Source organism: Catharus ustulatus, chromosome 21 (genome assembly GCF_009819885.2).
Source record: "Catharus ustulatus isolate bCatUst1 chromosome 21, bCatUst1.pri.v2, whole genome shotgun sequence".
Taxonomy (NCBI): Eukaryota; Metazoa; Chordata; class Aves; order Passeriformes; family Turdidae; genus Catharus; species Catharus ustulatus.
Window position 1 is genome coordinate 2,290,048 of NC_046241.1, and position 16,939 is coordinate 2,306,986.

A 16,939-nucleotide genomic window follows, 5' to 3' on the forward strand; every position below is an offset into this window, starting at 1 on the left:
GAGCCTGACTGGATGTGGATTCCATGATGGATGCAGTGCCCTGGAATCCTGTTTGTCCCTGCTGGCTCTGTGGAATCAGCTGCAGCACAGGGACACCTCCCACTGTCCCAGGCTGCTCTAAACGCAGCCTGGCCCGGGACACTGCCGGGGATCCACAGCTGCTCCACCCTCACTAAAAACATCATCACACATTCCAGAACTGGCCAAAGGGTGGGAAACCAGCTCTGAAAAAAAAACCTGGAGGCAAAACTGGGCAGAAAGCAGCAAATTTCTGCTCAGGCTTTTCCTTTCTGGTGATTTGGGAGATTTTTGCAAGTCAATGGCATAAATGGGAATTATGCTGAATAAAAGAGGAAACCTATTTACTGCTCCCAACCCTTCCCATGGGGCTCTCTGTGTTTTCATTTGAAGCTGGCAAGGAAACTTCAGCTGAAATATTTTTAGATGAAATATGGCATTTTGATATAATTTCCCCCCATTTCTTTGAATGTGTTCTGAAATTTGTTGAAGAGCTCTCAAAGGGAAATTCTGGGAGTTTTCCAGTTGCAGCAAATGGGGAATATTTCAGTTCCTGAATGGTGATGGATGTAGTGGAAGAGACATGCATCGTTTATTATTGCATTTCATCTAGAAAAACCTCTTTTTAACAAGTCCCAGCCTCACCAGACCTCTCTCTCATCTCCTGAAATGAGAAAGAACAAGTGGAGCTCCTTTCACCAGGAAGATCCTAAATCAAGACACTCCAATCTTGAATCTGATTGTGCAGCAGCTCTGGAGCATTCAGAGGGAATTTAATGGGCACAGACCCAAGGAACTGCCTTCTCCTGGAAGTGACATTCCCAACTTCTACAGCAGTGCCTGCACAAGGACCTGGACAAGCTCGAGCAGTGGCCACAGGAACCTCAGGAGGTGTCACCAGTGCTGGAGCAGCCCCTGGGTCAGGACAACCCCTGGGATCAGTCCAGGGATGAGCAGGTGGAGCAGCCCTGGGACAGGGACCTGGGGGTGCTGTGGGGCAGAGCTGGACCTGCCCCAGCCCTGAACCCCCTGCCCTGGGCTGAGCCCAGCGTGGGCAGCAGGGCAGGGGGGATTCTGTCCCTCTGCCCCTGGGCTCAGGTGAGACCCCACCTGCAGAGCTGCCCCAGTCCTGGAACCAGCACAGGAGGGAGCTGGAGCTGCTGGAGAGTCCAGAGGAGGCACCAGGGGGATCAGAGGATGGAGCAGCTCTGCTGGGAGGAAAGGCTGGGACAGCTGGGATTGTTCACCTGGAGAGGAGAAGCTTTGGGGTGAGCTCAGGGTGGCCTTGCAGGGCCTGAAGGGGCTGCAGGGAAGATGGAGAGAGACAATTGACAGGGGATGGAGGGACAGGACACAGGGAATGGCTTCACACTGAGAAAGAGCAGGATTAGATGGGATTTTGGGCAGGAATTGTTCCCTGGCAGGGTGGGCAGGGCTGGCACAGGGTGCCCAGAGCAGCTGTGGCTGCCCCTGGATCCCTGGCAGTGCCCAAGGCCAGGCTGGACATTGGGGCTGGAGCAGCCTGGGACAGTGGGAGGGGTCCCTGCCTTGGCAGGGGTGGCACTGGATGGGCTTTGAGGACCCTTCCAACCCAAACCATTCTGGGATTCAAAGCTGCCAGCTCCAGGGAGCAGGAGGGCACAGGTGGCTTTAACCTCACTGATGCCTTGGGAAATCTGTAGAGAAGCTGCTGAAGGTTTGCAACTTCCAGCAGTTTCTCCCTTATTTTCATACACTTTCAAAGTACAGATCTTCCGCTTGAGATTTTGGACTGTGATCCTTGTGGGTCCTTTCTGTTTTGTGATTCAGCAATATAAAGTTGTGATAAAAGGGACAAATGCTGGGAAACTTTTCCTGTCCTCAGGCCAGACAGGACCTGGCAGAAGATGAAAAGGAGAGCTCTCCCTTTGCTGCTCCTGAGGGGTGAGGAGCAGTGCCATGGCTCATCTGCTGTCCTTCCTGCCCTCGGGGGTCCTCCAGGAAACCTCCCACTGCTGCTGTCCCCTCCTGTGGGAAATCTGTGCTGATGCAAGCCTGCAATGCCACGCCTGGAATATGGAATGCACGTTGTCACCTCGTGCTGTGTGATCTCATTCCTCCTGCCCCAGACACAAATCCACACTGAGCGAAGGTCCCTGGCCCCGGGCAGCAGGGGCTGAAGCACGAATGAAAAGGGAACAGGGGTGACCCAGCTGACAGGCTCTGACACCCTGGGGTGTGCTGAGTGCCAGGAGGAGCTGTCAGCTCAGAGTTTGGACTCCCTCTGTCCCAAGGATGGGTCAGGGGCTGTCATGGCAGGGGGGACAGGAGAGGGGAGTCAGGAGCCCGGGATGTGCTGACAAAATGAAGATTCCAGCTCAGCTCTCCCATCAGTGCCAGGTCCTCCCTCAGTCCCTCTCCATGGGTCACATTCCTGCTAAATGAAGCAAAAGTGGCACCTTGGAAGGAGCAGCTGCAAATCGTGAATGCAAAGCTGCCCCTGGCACCTGGAGCTCCTTTTCTTCCACCCTTCTCCCAGCTCCTGCTCCTTGCTGGCTTTTGATGAGCTCATGTGGGCTGATTTGGTGGGACTGTAGTAAAAATAATTAATTAGTTAATTAATTAATTAATTGTTAACAGAAGGTGTGAAGGACACAGAAGGGTTAAGATGTGCTGGGGGACTGATGCCTCATGATCCCACGTTTATCCACACAGTGCTCTTGTGGGAAACACTCCAGTGTGTGCTGAAAACAGGGATTGCAGGGGCTGCCTCAGAGCTCCATCAACGGAGCTGGACACCTCCATGTGTCCAGAAAATCAGAACATTTCCAGAGGTGCCAGTGTGAGTTGTTAGGCTGGTGGCTGCACATTTTTGTCACCTTCATTTCAAGCTAGATCTGCTGGATGTACTTGGACATGGTTTCTGTGATGCTTGGGTGACCTTTCCTTTCTGCCTGCCCTGTTCTAGTGATGCTGTCCAGATTCTTGTTTTCTCTGGGATTTCAGCAAATAGCAGGATCATTTTTACTTCCAGCCCAGAACATCTGGGTTATTTCACCTCAACCCATCCCCACTCAGTTCTCATTTGATTTGTGCTTGTCCCAGTCACCAAAAGCCTGGGAAAACTTCAAGAAAAGTGCTGATGTCTGTAACAGTCTTGGCTTCTAGAGGAGACTGTGCTGTGGAGAGACCTGGAGGATGATTTTTTAGTGTTGAGGATGATAATTTGTGTTTCATGACTGGCTGTGGTGCGTGCACATGGAATTTTTCAGCTCTTTTTCAGGATGAGAGAGGCAGAGAAGCAGCTGATGAACAATTTGTTGGACAACAATGCATCCCTTGGTGTGGTTTCCACCCCCTCCTCCCATCCTGGACTCCTCTGGAAGGCTGAGGGAGGGCTGTGTGCCTGCCTGTGATGGGTTTTGCCTCTCTTGTGTCCCCACAGGGAATTTGCCAAGGAGCGAGAGCGGGTGGAGAACCGCCGGGCGTTCCTGAAGCTCCGCAGGCAGCAGCAAATCGAGAGGGAGCTCAACGGCTACCTGGAGTGGATCTTCAAAGCAGGTGAGGCAGGGCTCTCCTGGCCTTGCTTGGGTGTGTTCTGGGGCAAGTGAGGTCTGCTGATGGGCTCCAGAATTAGTCCTTTATTGACAATTGAGAAGTGATAAGATTCTGATTTTACTGTGAGCTACACATGCTTATATACCATTTTCAGGAAGGCTAGGAATTTTTTACTACATTCGTTATTAAACATCACACACACAAATTTTACATTTCTACTTAGATAAATCTTCTTTCCTGTCAGCCAGACTTGATCCAGTCTTGTAACCTTCAAAGCTCTGTTTGCTCTTGCTAAGGCATCTTGGTTATCAAACTGCTTATGCTAATTAAATCTTCAGCACTATGTCTCATTTACAGTTACCAATGTCCTTGGTGTAGCCAAGCCTGGGGAGGGCCCTGCCAGTGCTTTTTGGTTTTGTTGGAATTCTGAGTGTTTGTACCACAGTTATTGCAAAAAGATCTCAGTTTGGTTTGAGCAAAGCTAAAGGAGCTGAGCCAACTTTATTGCTGAGATCAAAGCAATTGTCCTACCACAAGATAATATAAAAAGTGACTGAGTGCCCAAAGCCTGCACAGAGGGGAACTGTTCCCTTCCATGAGTAATTGCTGTTTTATTTACTCCCTGCCTGTACTGGTTTGAAAGCAAAACTAGTAAGAGACTCCAAGTCAGAAATATAATTTAATAGGGGGGAAAAAATAAAATGCATGCAATAGTACAAAAGAAAATCACTGACAGAGTCAGAATACAACCTGCTAGTTGGGGTGGTGGTAGCAGTCCAGGTGAAGTGGTCTTGTTGGAGTAGTGATCCTGTAGAAAGGTGTGGCAGCTCTTGTCCTCTGAGATCCAGTGGAAAAGGCTGTTTTGGTGTTCTAAATCTCAGTTTTTATCTAAGTAGGAAATGTTTGGCTCCTCCCCCTGGCTGGAGCATCTCCCAATGGGATGATGGAATTTTATCAGTCATGCACTGGGACTCAATGGCCATGAGCAGGAGAGACCTCCTGGAGGAAGGATTGGTTGTGGAAAGATAAAGAACACTGCCCCAGCTGGTTTAACAGCTGGCCCATTAACAGAGGATATCTCCCAGGGAGATAAGGATCACTGCCCCACCTGGCTTAACTGATGGTGACAGAATCCAGACTTTTGGTCACATCCTTCACATTGTAACCTAGGACACTGCCCCAGCTGGTTTCTCAGCCTTTTTTCTGTGCTGTTTTTTTATGAGCTACAAAGATCACTTTGCACTCCCCCCAGCCCACATTAACATTGCTTTACGATCACTGGAACTGAACACTGCTCTTTATTGCAAGGCATGAGCAACTTTAACCAGGACCCAGACACATTAATTTAACAGAAAATAGCATTTTTATCAGACTGCAACGATTACCAATAACCTTCCTGCCTCATGGAGGAGCTGATATTTATATATTGACATAACCACAGTCAATTCTTTCACGCAGCACCAAGCAAACAGGGGGTGATTTCCTCCTTGCTCGCTTTTCAACATCTGAGCCAAGTGAAAAGGCCTTGTAAAACAATTGATGGGGAGGAAAAGAAGTGCTGGTTTCTCAGATGGATTCCTGGGTCCCATTTTAGACAGATCAGCTTCATCTTTGCTCTTAACAACTGAGATGTAAAATAGAAATATCAGCAGTTTATGTGGTGCTTTAAACCCATTATTTCTTGTAGCACTGCACAGGGTGACGATCGAGGGCCACTTGTGTTGTCACACTTTTATTCACTGTGACTATTCAGCAGCAGCTCAGGCAGCCACCCTTCATTCTGTGCTTCTGGGGGAATCAGGAAATAAAGAATTCCCTTTTCTTTTAGAATTTGTGTTCTCATTAGTTTACAGCTTTTGTGCAGCCTCAAACTCAGATTAATTCCTGGCTTGCCCAGTGGCTGGAGCAGGATTCTCTTGGCTTCTCTCTTTCTCACCCTGTCTTGATTTCAAGGCTCTTGGTGATTTTTGGTCTCTAACTCCTGATCTCCATCAATCAGAGCTGAGAATTCCCCTGCAGGGTTGAGGGTGGCTTTGTGTCACTTTGGGCCTGCTCTGCCCATTACCGGCCGAACTTGTGAGCACCTTGGGATGGAGAAATCATAAAATGTACAGTCAACCTCTGCCCCAATTCCCATCCTCGTGGGAATTCCTGGCTCTTCCATTACTTTGTTGCCAGGGCTGAATAAGTGCCACACCAATCTTGAGTGAAACTGCTGGAAAATGCACGTTTCTTAGCCTAATAACACACGCTGCAGAAGGTTTTGTGGAACAGGGAAGTGCATGAGAAAGAGCTGAATCAGGGAATGTTAAAAATACTCTGGAAAGGCATTGTTGAGAATACAATAGGAATATAAAAGAGCCTCCTAGTACAGCTGAATAATAACAGTAATTAAAATCAGCTTAGCTGTGTTAATAAAATCTTTGAATAAAAATGCAGCGTGAAGGCAAAGCAGAGCAGAGAATCCAGGCTTTAGGAGTGAGGCTCTGAAAATTGGGGCTGTGCCGTCGCCAGGGATTTCCCAGGTCTGCTTTGGGGATTGCAGCTCTGAAATGATCTGGAATTCCTTGTGCAGGATTCAGAGGGGGCAGATACAGCCAGGGAGGACAGACAGAAGGGGACAGAAATGCCCTGCAGCAGCCCCAGGCTGGAGCTGTTTGCATAAAGGGAAAACTCCTGGGATTCTGCTCTAAGGGAACTCTGGAGGATTTGGTCATTATTCCTGGGAATATCTAATTGATTTTAAATCCTTCTGCCAGCCTTGACCTCATTGACTCCTGGAGCAAAGAGTGCCACGTGTTAACACTCAGTTTGATTTTAAAAAGTAAACCAATCCCACCCAGCTGTGTCCTGCCCTCACTTGAAACCATTGCCTTGGTGCAACAAGGGGAAAAAATAATTTGTTTTAATTACTTTTCTTTCTCTAATCGCCCTCTACCTTGTTTCATCTTTTTTTTTTTTCCTGCTCTAGAGCACCCAGAACCAACCAGCCCAATCCCCTCTCTTCCCCTGGAAGCCTCACCAGGTTTCCAGTAATTCTAATATCCTCCCTGAGCATTTGGATTGTTTGGGTTTTGTTCTGTGCCTCATTTATTTTTGATGCAAGGCAGGAGGAGTGGAAACCTGGATTCCAGTGCATAAAATGATGTCTTAATCCCTAGATGGTTTTTGCTCTGTAATTTTTTACATATTCTGTGTAGCTGCTGGAGCTGGACAAGAGGTGCACTTGTCATTTTGTAGTGCTCAGGTTTTTATACCTCAAGGGTTGTTTCAGCACCAAGGGAAGTGTGAGTGGCTAAAATCACTCCTTTGTGTATGCCCTACCTCCCCTCAGTCAACAATAATTGTAATTTAACATCGTGGTTATTGCTCATTGACCACTGAAGTGCCCTTTAGTGTTTCCCATTAACATCTGTAATTTGAATTATCTCAGATTCCCAGACTGGTTTGGGGTGGAAGCCCAAATGTCCAGCCTGGCCTTGGGCACTGCCAGGGATCCAGGGGCAGCCACAGCTGCTCTGGGCACCCTGTGCCAGCCCTGCCCACCCTGCCAGGGAACAATTCCTGCCCAATATCCCATCCAGCCCTGCCCTCCTTCAGTCTGAAGGCAGTTGTGCTTTCCAGATGAATTAAAAAATGGGGAAACAAAGCAATGCAATCCATGCAAATGATTTTGCCCCTGCTGCTTTCTCCACTAAACTCTGCAGAACTGCAGGAACTCCAAGGCTGGAATTTTTGGAGAACAGGGAACTACAAGTTCTCCACACAGAGCAAAGAGCTTCTAAGCCCACAAATATTCTTTTGAAGATGTTTCTCTTATCTTACAAGGACATGAATCATTTGGAAAACACTTTGCTCAGAGACTCAAAGTCTTCCCGTTCAGGGCTAATCAAGTTTCACATCTCTTGCATTTTGCACGTCTTTCCAAATCCACTTTTTCACCCAGAACTGGAGTGCTTCTGTTCTCCTGCAGTGCCAGGCTTTGGGAATGGTTTCACCTCTCTCCCCCAGCCCTCTGTCACTTCAAGGCCACCTCTTGGCACGACTGAGCTTTCTGAGCTTCAGGTTTCAGCTTTTAGAGATGGGAAGAGACATGTCCAGCAATGAGCCCTGAGTGAGAGCCAGGGCAGGGGAATTGCCACGGAGACAAAGCAGAGTTCCCTGGGAGAGTGTGACAACCACTTCTGAGGGCTGCACTTTTATCAAGTTTTCTATTTACCCAGCCAGAAAATAAATTCATTTAGTCTTTGTTTTCCCTCACCTCTGTTGCCTTGTTGAGTGTGAGTTATTTCCAGTAGTCTGCTGCTCCTTTGAGCCCTCTCCCCACACTAAGAAGGGGCACCACTTTCTCAGCTGCTTTGCCTTTATTTCCAGCCCAGTCACACCCAGCACTTAATGATCAAAAATTCCTCTTGCTGCTGAGACAGCCCTGGCTCTGGTAGCCTGGCAAAGCCCCTGAGCCTTTGTTTGGAGGCTCAGAATTGCTGATCTGGCCCCATCTCTCTGCTGAACATCCCTCCTAATGCAGAGGCACCGTTTTTGGTGGTTTTTCAGGTTCCCAATTATCTCCTTCCAGGCTCTGTTAGTGATGACTAAAGCCAAAGCAGTTCCTGGGCCTCTGTTCAGGATGGCTAAAAACCTCTCCTAGCAGTGCTCAGTGACCTGCTGAGCTCTCTTTTTAGCCTTAAAAACCTCCTGGGGTAGCTGTGGTCTTTGGATTCCCAGAGGACACGAGGCAGACAGGAACAGTTATCAAGGGAGAGAACCTGGGAACACTGCAGGAGGAGAGGGAGGCTTGAGGGAATTTCAGAGGTCAAAGAGGGTTGGGTTATTTTAAAAGAACAGCAAAACTGAGCCCTGCTGTGTTTATGGATGGAGATTTGTTTGAGCACCAATTCAGAACCCTGAATTTGGGGCAAAGTTTTACAGAATTGTCTTGTAAAGGTAATTTCTAGGTAAGACTCCAGTACTCCAGCAGCAGCCTTTGGGAAGGGTCTCCCTGCCTAACCCATCCCTTCCTTGTGTTTCAGGGCACTCAGACTGGGAACTGCCATTTCATTCCTCCCATATTTTAGCCCCTGAACATCAGTACAGCTTTCCCTGGGGAGGACTTCAGAAGAAGCTTTTGGTGTGAGGTGCTGGTTGGTCAAAGAAGTCTCTTGACCTGTCTAAAAAGCCCATTTCACTCTCCTGACCTGCCTTAAGAAGACTTGAAAACCACCTGAATTGTAGGTGGGAATTGCAGGCATAACTTGTGAGTTTTTGGAAGGATTTTAAACCTTTTAAAGTGCAGCTTTGAGCTCCTCTGACATTTTTAACCCCCTCAGCTCTCCTTCCTTTCACATCTCTGGTGCATTACTTTGCACTTTTGCATTTCCTTCCCGTCTGCTTGGGTTTCCAGCCTTCCTCAGTCCTTGGTATTATTTTTCAGCCTTCTCAATTTGCTGTCTTATTAAAGTATCATTCCCTCTCTCTCCCAGATGATTAATAAAGAGATTATATAAGGCTTGTGTGGCTTATATAGGCTTATATAAGGCTGATCCCTCTGGGATCCTTCTAGACAGCTCTCAGCTACACACTTTGATGTTTGGCCTCTGGTTTGTTTGTATTTATTTTTCTGAAGTTGCTCTTCCATCTAGACTGGTGTAAACGGACTTTAAAGCAAAATTTGGTGGGAACACAGTGTCAGATGTTTAGTAAGAGCCCAAATCATATCAGTGGATTTACAGCCATGTGAATCTGCCATGTATAAGAACAGAAGGAAGTGTGGAGTTTACCAGCTGCCAACTCAATGTTTTGTTTGCTTTGGGTTGTCCTTTAGCAGATCCCCACATCAGTTTCCAGCAGCAAACTAAAACCCTGTGGTTCTGAGTGTGGTCTCAAGTATTGGAATAGCACTGCAAACTGGCCAGGGGGGTGGCAGTGCCCTGGGAAACCTCAGGAAATTGAGTTGTCTTTCACACAGATAAAAAATTATTCCATTTGAGGAGGTTGATTTTAGTGTTTCCTGATTTTTTTTTTTAATTTAGGGAACTACAAGATTGTATTTTGGAGATGAGTTGCAGAGGAATGGAAGGGTGGTGTTGCAATCACTGTGCCAGGCAGAGCTCCTCCATGGAAAACTTTTTTCAGAAGTTTTACTTAAATTTTCATCTGGTCAAGTGCTGAACAACAGAATTGTTCCTGGCCATTTTATAGGGTCAGAAATGGCTAAAGGAATGGCTCTGTGGGTTTGATTTGATTTGATGTGATGCCTCCTGCCGTGTGGCCCTGCTGCTCTCACCCTGTGCCACCCATGCTCCCCATGGCTGAATCCCGATTTTTTTGGAGACAAAAGAGCAGTGATGGGTGTGGGGCATCTTTCCCAAACTGTCTCCAGTGTGGATGGCCATGAGGGACCTTCCTGGGGCTTGTGGGCACTTGTGGTCCTGCCTGCTCTGGAGGAAGCTCCTTGGTCTGCAGGGGTGCCCTGGGGATGAGAGCTGCTGAAGAACCCGCAAGGATGGTTGTGAGGAGGGATGGATCTCACGGGGAAATGGTTTGTTTGGAACCTTTCTCCTGCGTGAGAGGCCTGAGAAACACCCCTGGGGCAGGAATTCCTCTGCAGAGTGTGTCAGGGTGGGTGGGTGGGTCAGGACAGGCACCCGCTGGTCGGAGCAGGGCTGGGAGGATGCTGAGCTGACCCTGCCCGCTCTTCCTTTTCCAGAGGAGGTGATGCTGGCCGAGGAGGACAAGAACGCGGAGGAGAAGTCCCCTCTGGACGGTAGGTGGCTTTGCTGGGCATTTTCCTCCTGTGCCACGGGAGAGGTTCCACTGCTGTCACTGCCACGCCTTCCTCCCGAGCAGGAGGATCCTCCCGCATGCACCCGGCACAAATCCGGCCATGAGCCCCTTCTCAGGCTGCAGGTGGCTGAGGAGCAGTTATGGGACACCCCACACCGGCCCGGGATGGGGATGTGCCCGCGGGGTCGGTGCCCACGCCCTGCCAGGGTGGCTGGCTGTGTGTGCAGGGGGGACAGGCTGCACAAGGATGGAGAAGAGCGGATGGCTGACCGAGAGAAGGCAGGGCTCCGAGCGGATTTGAGCCAGGGACTGAGCCCCCTGTTAGCTGTAAGCAGTAAGACATAACAGGGTGTGGTGATCCTTCCTTCCGACGTGCGAGCCCAGCGTGGCAGGACGGCCGGAGGAGCCGAGCAGCGAGGCCACGGGGATGCTCCCCCTGTGCCTCCAGCCCCGACAGCTCTTAGGATGCGCCAGCCACTCAAAGCTCAGTTAAAGACTCTTCCCTCTCCCTTTTCTGACCATCTTTCGTCCTCCCATGTCTCCTCCTTTCCCCTCCCCTCCCTCCCCCCCCTCTTTTTTTTTCTCCTCCCATTCACTGTCAGGGAGGGCCGCCTCGGAAGGGCCGATTCCTCAAGGCACGGCGCCGGCAGAGACTGGCAGCGGCAGCAGCTACAACAGTGAGTGGATTGCAAATCACCAGGGTGGCACACAGGGGCAGCTTCCCCCCGCAGCCCCCGTGCCCAGCTCACCGGTGCCAGTCCCGGGCGCTGTTCGCCCGGCTCCGAGCCCCGCGGCTCCCGGAGCATCCCTGCTGGTCCAGCCGGGCCAGCCCGGTGACCTGCGCCGGGGAGCAGCTGGGCTGGAACAGCTGGGGCTGCAGCAGGTCAGGGCTGAGGTGTGCGTGGCCAGTCCTCGTGTGTGTGCGGGGGTGTGTGCGAGCTGGGGGAGCCTGGCCGGCTCTGGGTGCAGCCAGGGCTGCAGCTCCAGCGGCACCCGGTGTCGGCAGGAGCAGTGCGAGAGGCTGAGTGCTGTGAGAAACTCCAGGTGGGCGCAAGGCACGGCGTGAAGATACCCAGAGATATTCAGGCTCCTCTTATCCTAAAGCTAAAGGTGCCCGAGAATGTTCCCAGCCTTGGAGCAAGCCCACGAATGTGTTGGTAAATTCTGAGTCCCCAAAACAGAGAGACGTGGCATCCAGGAGAGATGGCACACCTCATGCCCAACACACGGAGGAGTTTTCTGGGGGAGAAGATAAAGAGCTGCTCAGTTCATGCCAGGGAGCGCTGGGAAATTTGAATCCCAGTGCTGGTGGCGTTCCAGCGCTGAGGATGGCCCTGGCCATGCTGGAGTGAACTGGGACGGACACAGCCGGAGGGACCCGAGGCTGCTATTGCTGGGACTGAGGATTCAGCCTAGAGCTGGGTGGGGAGCAAGGAGCTCGAAGGGTTATTTGCAAAACAATGGATCCAGATGGCAGGTTCAGAGCATCCTCTCCTCTCCTGGGTGACGCTCCGGGTGTTCCCTGGAAGTGGCTCGAGCACAGCCCTTAGGAGGAGGAAGCGCATCCGTGTGTCTGTCAGGGCAGGGCAGCCCGTGTAGGTGAGGGGGTGTTGTGGAGGAGCCTCCCCGGGGCAGTCTCTGCAGCGTGAGTGGCTTTGCTGTGTGTGCCCACGGACCAGTCTGTATCACCACACCGTGGGGTGTCTTACTGCTGATAGAAAGTGCTGCTTAGTTACTGTCTGTCTCGAAGCTGTCACCAAACTGTACCAACGTGATTTTTTTTTTCTGCCACTTCTCAAGGTTCTGCAGGTAGGTGGTCCTGGGAGCAGCGTCCTCAGTGCTCCTGCCTCACCCCCCCTGCTCTGGGTGGACAGTGCAGAGCTCTCATTCCCTGTTGGAGTAAACATAGTGGTGTTTGCCCTCCCCTCTAAAAGCTTCTTTTGGAGGAAAAAATGTGTTTTCAAAGAATTCCGCCATCCCCAGCGGGCAGGGGTTGCACACTGGGTGCTGCTGAGAGGCTGCTCACTGATGTGTGGCCGCTTTTCCCACGCAGCATTTCTGCTCCTTGAGGCATGGCTGGGTGGCCAAGTGAGCTCTGTAAGTGCTGACTCCCTCACTGTGCCCTCTGCAAGCAGCACTGATGGTTCAGGGGTGGCAGCACTCCTCTCCCAGCCCCGTGGGGCTCAGGAAGCTCCAGTCCCTGCCCAGCCTTTGTGCTGTGCTGGAAATTCCAGCAGCTGCAGCGACCCCCCCACCCTCCTGCATCTGCTGCATGCACTGAGACGTGCAGAGCTGTGCCTGGCAAACCTTCAAGAGCTGGAAGGGCAAAGAAGTGAAGCACCCTGGCACTGAGGCGTGCAGAGGCCCGGCAGGGTTGTGGGTTGTCCGGTTTGCTCCAGGGTAGCCTGGTGGGGGAGCGTGAAGCTGGCATTGGGAAGGAAATGCTGGCCCCGGAGAGTGAAGGGAGGGGGAGACAGAATCCACTCTGCATCCTCATGGGGCATTTTCTCTTTAATTTGCACGCAGTGTTGAAAAGAGCCGCAATAAAGAAGAGCAAAAATGACCTGATTCATGCAGAAGAAGGTGAGGACCATTTCACAGACATTTGCTCCGTTGGTGAGTACTGGCTGCGCATCCCCCGAGGTTCCGACTCCACCTGAACCTGTCCATGTCATGTTTCCTCCTCTGGAGCGGCTCCTTTGCTCCACAAGCTGCAGTTTCCTGAAGGAGAATGAATTTCCACTGCTGCTGCAGCACCACTCGACCTCCCAAAGCAAAAAGCTCCGTGGCCTCACCCTGTCCCTGCGCTGCCTGGCTCAGCTCCTGCATGCTGCACCCTCCAGAGAGCCCTGCAAAGCCTTGGGACAATCCCTGCTGGGCTGGCCACCCTGGGATTCTGCTTGGAACCTGCTCACTCGTGCTAACAACCCCCAAATCTGCCAGACAACACTGCTGGAGGGAGGAGAGGAAGTGGCACAGTCCCACTGTCCACTATGCCCAGCTGAGCTGTCACAGCCTTTGCTGTGGGAATGGTGACTGGGAAGTGCTGGGCAGTGGCCTCAGTTCTCTCATTCTTGTCTTAGAGGAAGATCTTAAAGCAATTTTAAAGCCAGATCTGGAGATCCAGTGCAGAGCAGGGCATCCTGCACTGTGGGGCATTGCTAGGGTGAATTTGGGATCCTCAGGCTGAGGAGGTGCTGCCTGTTGTGCAGCTCCCAGAGCTGATTCTCTGCTGAGATGTGCCCAGGGGGGAGGCAGAGGCAGCTCTGGGCTGCCAGGGGAGCTCTGGGCACTCAGCACCCACCTCAGGGAGCTGCTGGAGCCAAAAACCTCTCAGCTGTGGGAGAGGCATCTCCTGCTGCTCTGCAGTCGGGGGCTTTGCTCATCCCCGTGCCTGTTGTTGGAGGCTGTTTTGCTGCTGAAGCAGCAGATGTTCTCATTATCTTCCAAAGAAATGTCTTGGCAGCCCAGTCCCCACAAAGCAGCAAATCCTGGATGCACAGGAGGAGCAGCACAAACAGCACATTTGAGAATCCGTGTCCGTGGCTGCTTGCAAAGCATGAGTGCCTCAATTGCCCTTTGGAAAGTTGGCATTGGTGTTTCCAGGGATCACAGCTGCTGCTGGAAATTTTCTCCCCTTTAAAGGAAGACCTGGTTGCAGAAAATGAGCGTGGCTTGGCATGTTCCTGACACCAGCACTGAGCTGCCACAGTGCCCTGGGCTGCAGGGTTTGTGGTGAAACTGCTGCCACTCTCAGGAGAGGTCTGGTGCTGAAAAAGGGCAAAAATGCAGCAGCCTGTGTGCATTTTTGGTTTGGTTTGTTGTTGTTTTTTCTTGGATCCCTGCATGGATAACAAGGAATGGTCATTTTTGGAATATTTGCTCACAGTTGCAATAATTATGAGATCTTTGCCTCCAAGTCCAAGTCCCTCCAGGCTCTGGGCAGCCAATGCCACGCCAACAGATCTTGGAGTTCAGCATTTCAGGTGGCCAGGGATGACAGAGCATCTGGGCTCGGGAATAATCCCAGGCAGAGCTGGGAACTGTCTCGGGAGCATATGGCAGGGAAAATAACAGCAGTGCTTCCACCTCCTGCGAGTGCCTCACCCACTTGGGAAAAGAGTTTTTGATTTTGATTCATGGAACGAGGCAGAAAGGAAGGACTGGATCGAGCAGCTACTTCTGCAGGCTTGTGAAGAGGCTGAAATGCAGAGCATAAACAATCAGATCACGTGGGCAATTACACATAAAGGATCTGTTTTGGAGAAAAGGGGTTTTGGATGGTTTTCTGTAACGTGTTCAGATGGGAACAGAAGGAGCGTGGAAGAACTAACAAATGATCCCTGAGTGCCACGTGAAGATGCAGCTCAGGGTGGGGAGACTTTGCCAGGTCTCTCTCTGGCCATTGGCTGAAGATGTTGCACTTTAATTCAAACACAGGCACCTTGATGGGCTTTATAACTGCAGGATAGAGCTCTGTAGTGGTAAACACTGCCCAGGCTGTTCTCTGCAGTTGTTCTTAGCTTTTATTCTTTCCACTCCCACTGGCTTCACACCCTCTGTGCTGTACCAGGCACTGCCTTCATTCCCAGACACCAAAGCCCAGAGAAGGGGATGTTTCCCATGTTAGAGCAGTTTAAATATCACTGCTTTGCTTTTCTGGAAGATCAGCAGAGAGGAATGAGAGGGCAGCACTGTTCCTTTGCCAGTCTGGGAGCACAGAGGGGCTTGGATATCCGAGAGCTCTGCAGCTGCTAAGGAGTGCTGTGATATGAAACAGCCTAAATCCCAACCTGTGGCTCCTCTTGTTGTCTTAAAGCAGAGGAGCAGCACTGTGATTTCTTCTCTTCCAAACTGCCAAAGGCAGGATTTTCAAACCAACAGAAGAACAAACTGATTTTTTCAGCAAGGAGTTTGTTCAAAGCCTGGCCAAGCCAGCTCTGCTTTTGCAGTGCTGGTGGATGGCCAGAAATGTGAAATGGAGCAGAGAGCTCACTTTCCATGGGGGAACATCACACTTGTGTAGGGCTGTGAGGCTTGGAGAACCCACTGCTGCCACATCTGCCTGCCTCATCCTTTCTCTGGCTGCTGTGGCTGATGTTGCAGGACGAGGCTGGGTGAGATTCCTGCCCTTTCCAAGTGCTGACATGGAGGTGATCACACTCAGATTTGGCTTCCAGAGCTCTTTGTTCATGTCACTGAGCCCAGGAGGACATGTCCTGCTCATCCTTGCCCCGGATGGGGAAGGACAATAGGGGTATCTTGTCACAAACCCCTGGCACAGGCAGTGCCAGCCTGGCACAGACACCATTTCCCTGCTTGCAGCAGCTTCTGTGGCTGCTGCAGAGGAGCCCCAAGGGGTCCCTGTGTTTATTCCCTTATTCCTGATTTCTCCTGCCTCAGCACTGCCTGGAGATTGCCTTTTCATCTGAGCAGTGCCTCTACCCCGTGGGGAGAGCTGACATCAGGAATCATTTCTTCCATCAGCTTCCTATTGTTGAAACACTTGAGTCTTTGCCAGGGTTTCGGCCTGGAGTGGAAATGGAGCTGATAGAGGCAGAATTGAGACAAATGAGTGGCTGTGCCCAAAATCTGATGCACTGAGGCAGACTGAGCCCTCTGCTGAGGAAATACCTGAGGCTGGAGAGTCAAATAAGAAGATTTCACTCCATTCCATAGTAATTGTTCCTTGGAGCACGGAAAATAGGGACCAGCTTTCCTGCTGCGCCTACCCAGCTCCACACCATGGGCAGAAATACCCTGTGCTCGCTGCTCTCTGTCCCTGCCAGCCAGGAAAAGTCATGAGTTAAACTGGGACACTCAGGATTGCTGCAAAGGTTTGGAAGCCCAGTTTAGATGGTGGAGCTGGGCACTGATCCATGAAGTTTAAAACCCCAGCCTTCATCCCTCATTACAAGCGAGACGCCCTTGCTCAGCCCATTCTCAACATCCCCAGCTTCTGCTGAGCTGTGCTTGGAGAGGCTCTGTGTGCCAGGAACCCCTGCACCTTTTCCCTGCTGGGATGGCTGTGGTGACTCTTCTTTCTGTCCCAGGGTCTCCCTTTGCCCGTGCCAGTTTGAAGAGTGGGAAGAACGAGAGCTCGTCCTACTTCAGGAGGAAAGAGAAGATGTTCCGCTTCTTCATCCGGCGCATGGTCAAGGCTCAGAGCTTCTACTGGGTGGTGCTCTGCGTGGTGGCCCTCAACACCCTGTGTGTGGCCATGGTGCACTATGACCAGCCTGAGAAGCTGACCACTGCTCTCTGTGAGTACTGGCACTGCTGTTCCCTCCCTGCTCGCAGCTTCCCTCTGAGCTTGGCTCTCCTGCCTCACCGGGCATGGAATCACAGGTTTGGGTGGGAAGGGAGCTTAAAGCCCAGCTTATTCTTCCCCCTGTGCACGGATACCTTCTATTAGACCCTCTCCAGCCTGGCCTTGGACACTTTCAGAGATGCAGGGACAGTCACAGCTTCCCTGGGAATTCCATTCCAATCCTTCCCCACCCTCCCAGGGAACAATTCCTTCCCAATATCCCATCTGTCCCTGCCTCTGGCAGTGGGAGGCCACTTCCCTTGTCCTGGCACTCCAGGCCCTTGTGAATTG

At 51.2% G+C, this 16,939-nt stretch overlaps 1 protein-coding gene across 19 annotated transcripts in view; it reads left to right on the forward strand.

Moving 5' to 3' along the window:
• The window catches only part of CACNA1B (calcium voltage-gated channel subunit alpha1 B), a 292,874-nt gene that overhangs the window by 141,881 nt on the left and 134,054 nt on the right, over positions 1 to 16,939 (forward strand). For 11 of the 19 annotated variants that reach the window (XM_033077555.2, XM_033077556.2, XM_033077560.2 and 8 more), the window contains exons 8-12: positions 3,443 to 3,558; positions 10,262 to 10,318; positions 10,941 to 11,015; positions 12,865 to 12,954; positions 16,392 to 16,601. In XM_033077555.2, the coding sequence (XP_032933446.1) occupies positions 3,443 to 3,558; positions 10,262 to 10,318; positions 10,941 to 11,015; positions 12,865 to 12,954; positions 16,392 to 16,601 (548 nt within the window). The remainder of the gene's footprint in view (positions 1 to 3,442; positions 3,559 to 10,261; positions 10,319 to 10,940; positions 11,016 to 12,864; positions 12,955 to 16,391; positions 16,602 to 16,939) is intronic. The other 8 variants (XM_033077569.2, XM_033077564.2, XM_033077573.2 and 5 more) reach the window with 3 other exon arrangements.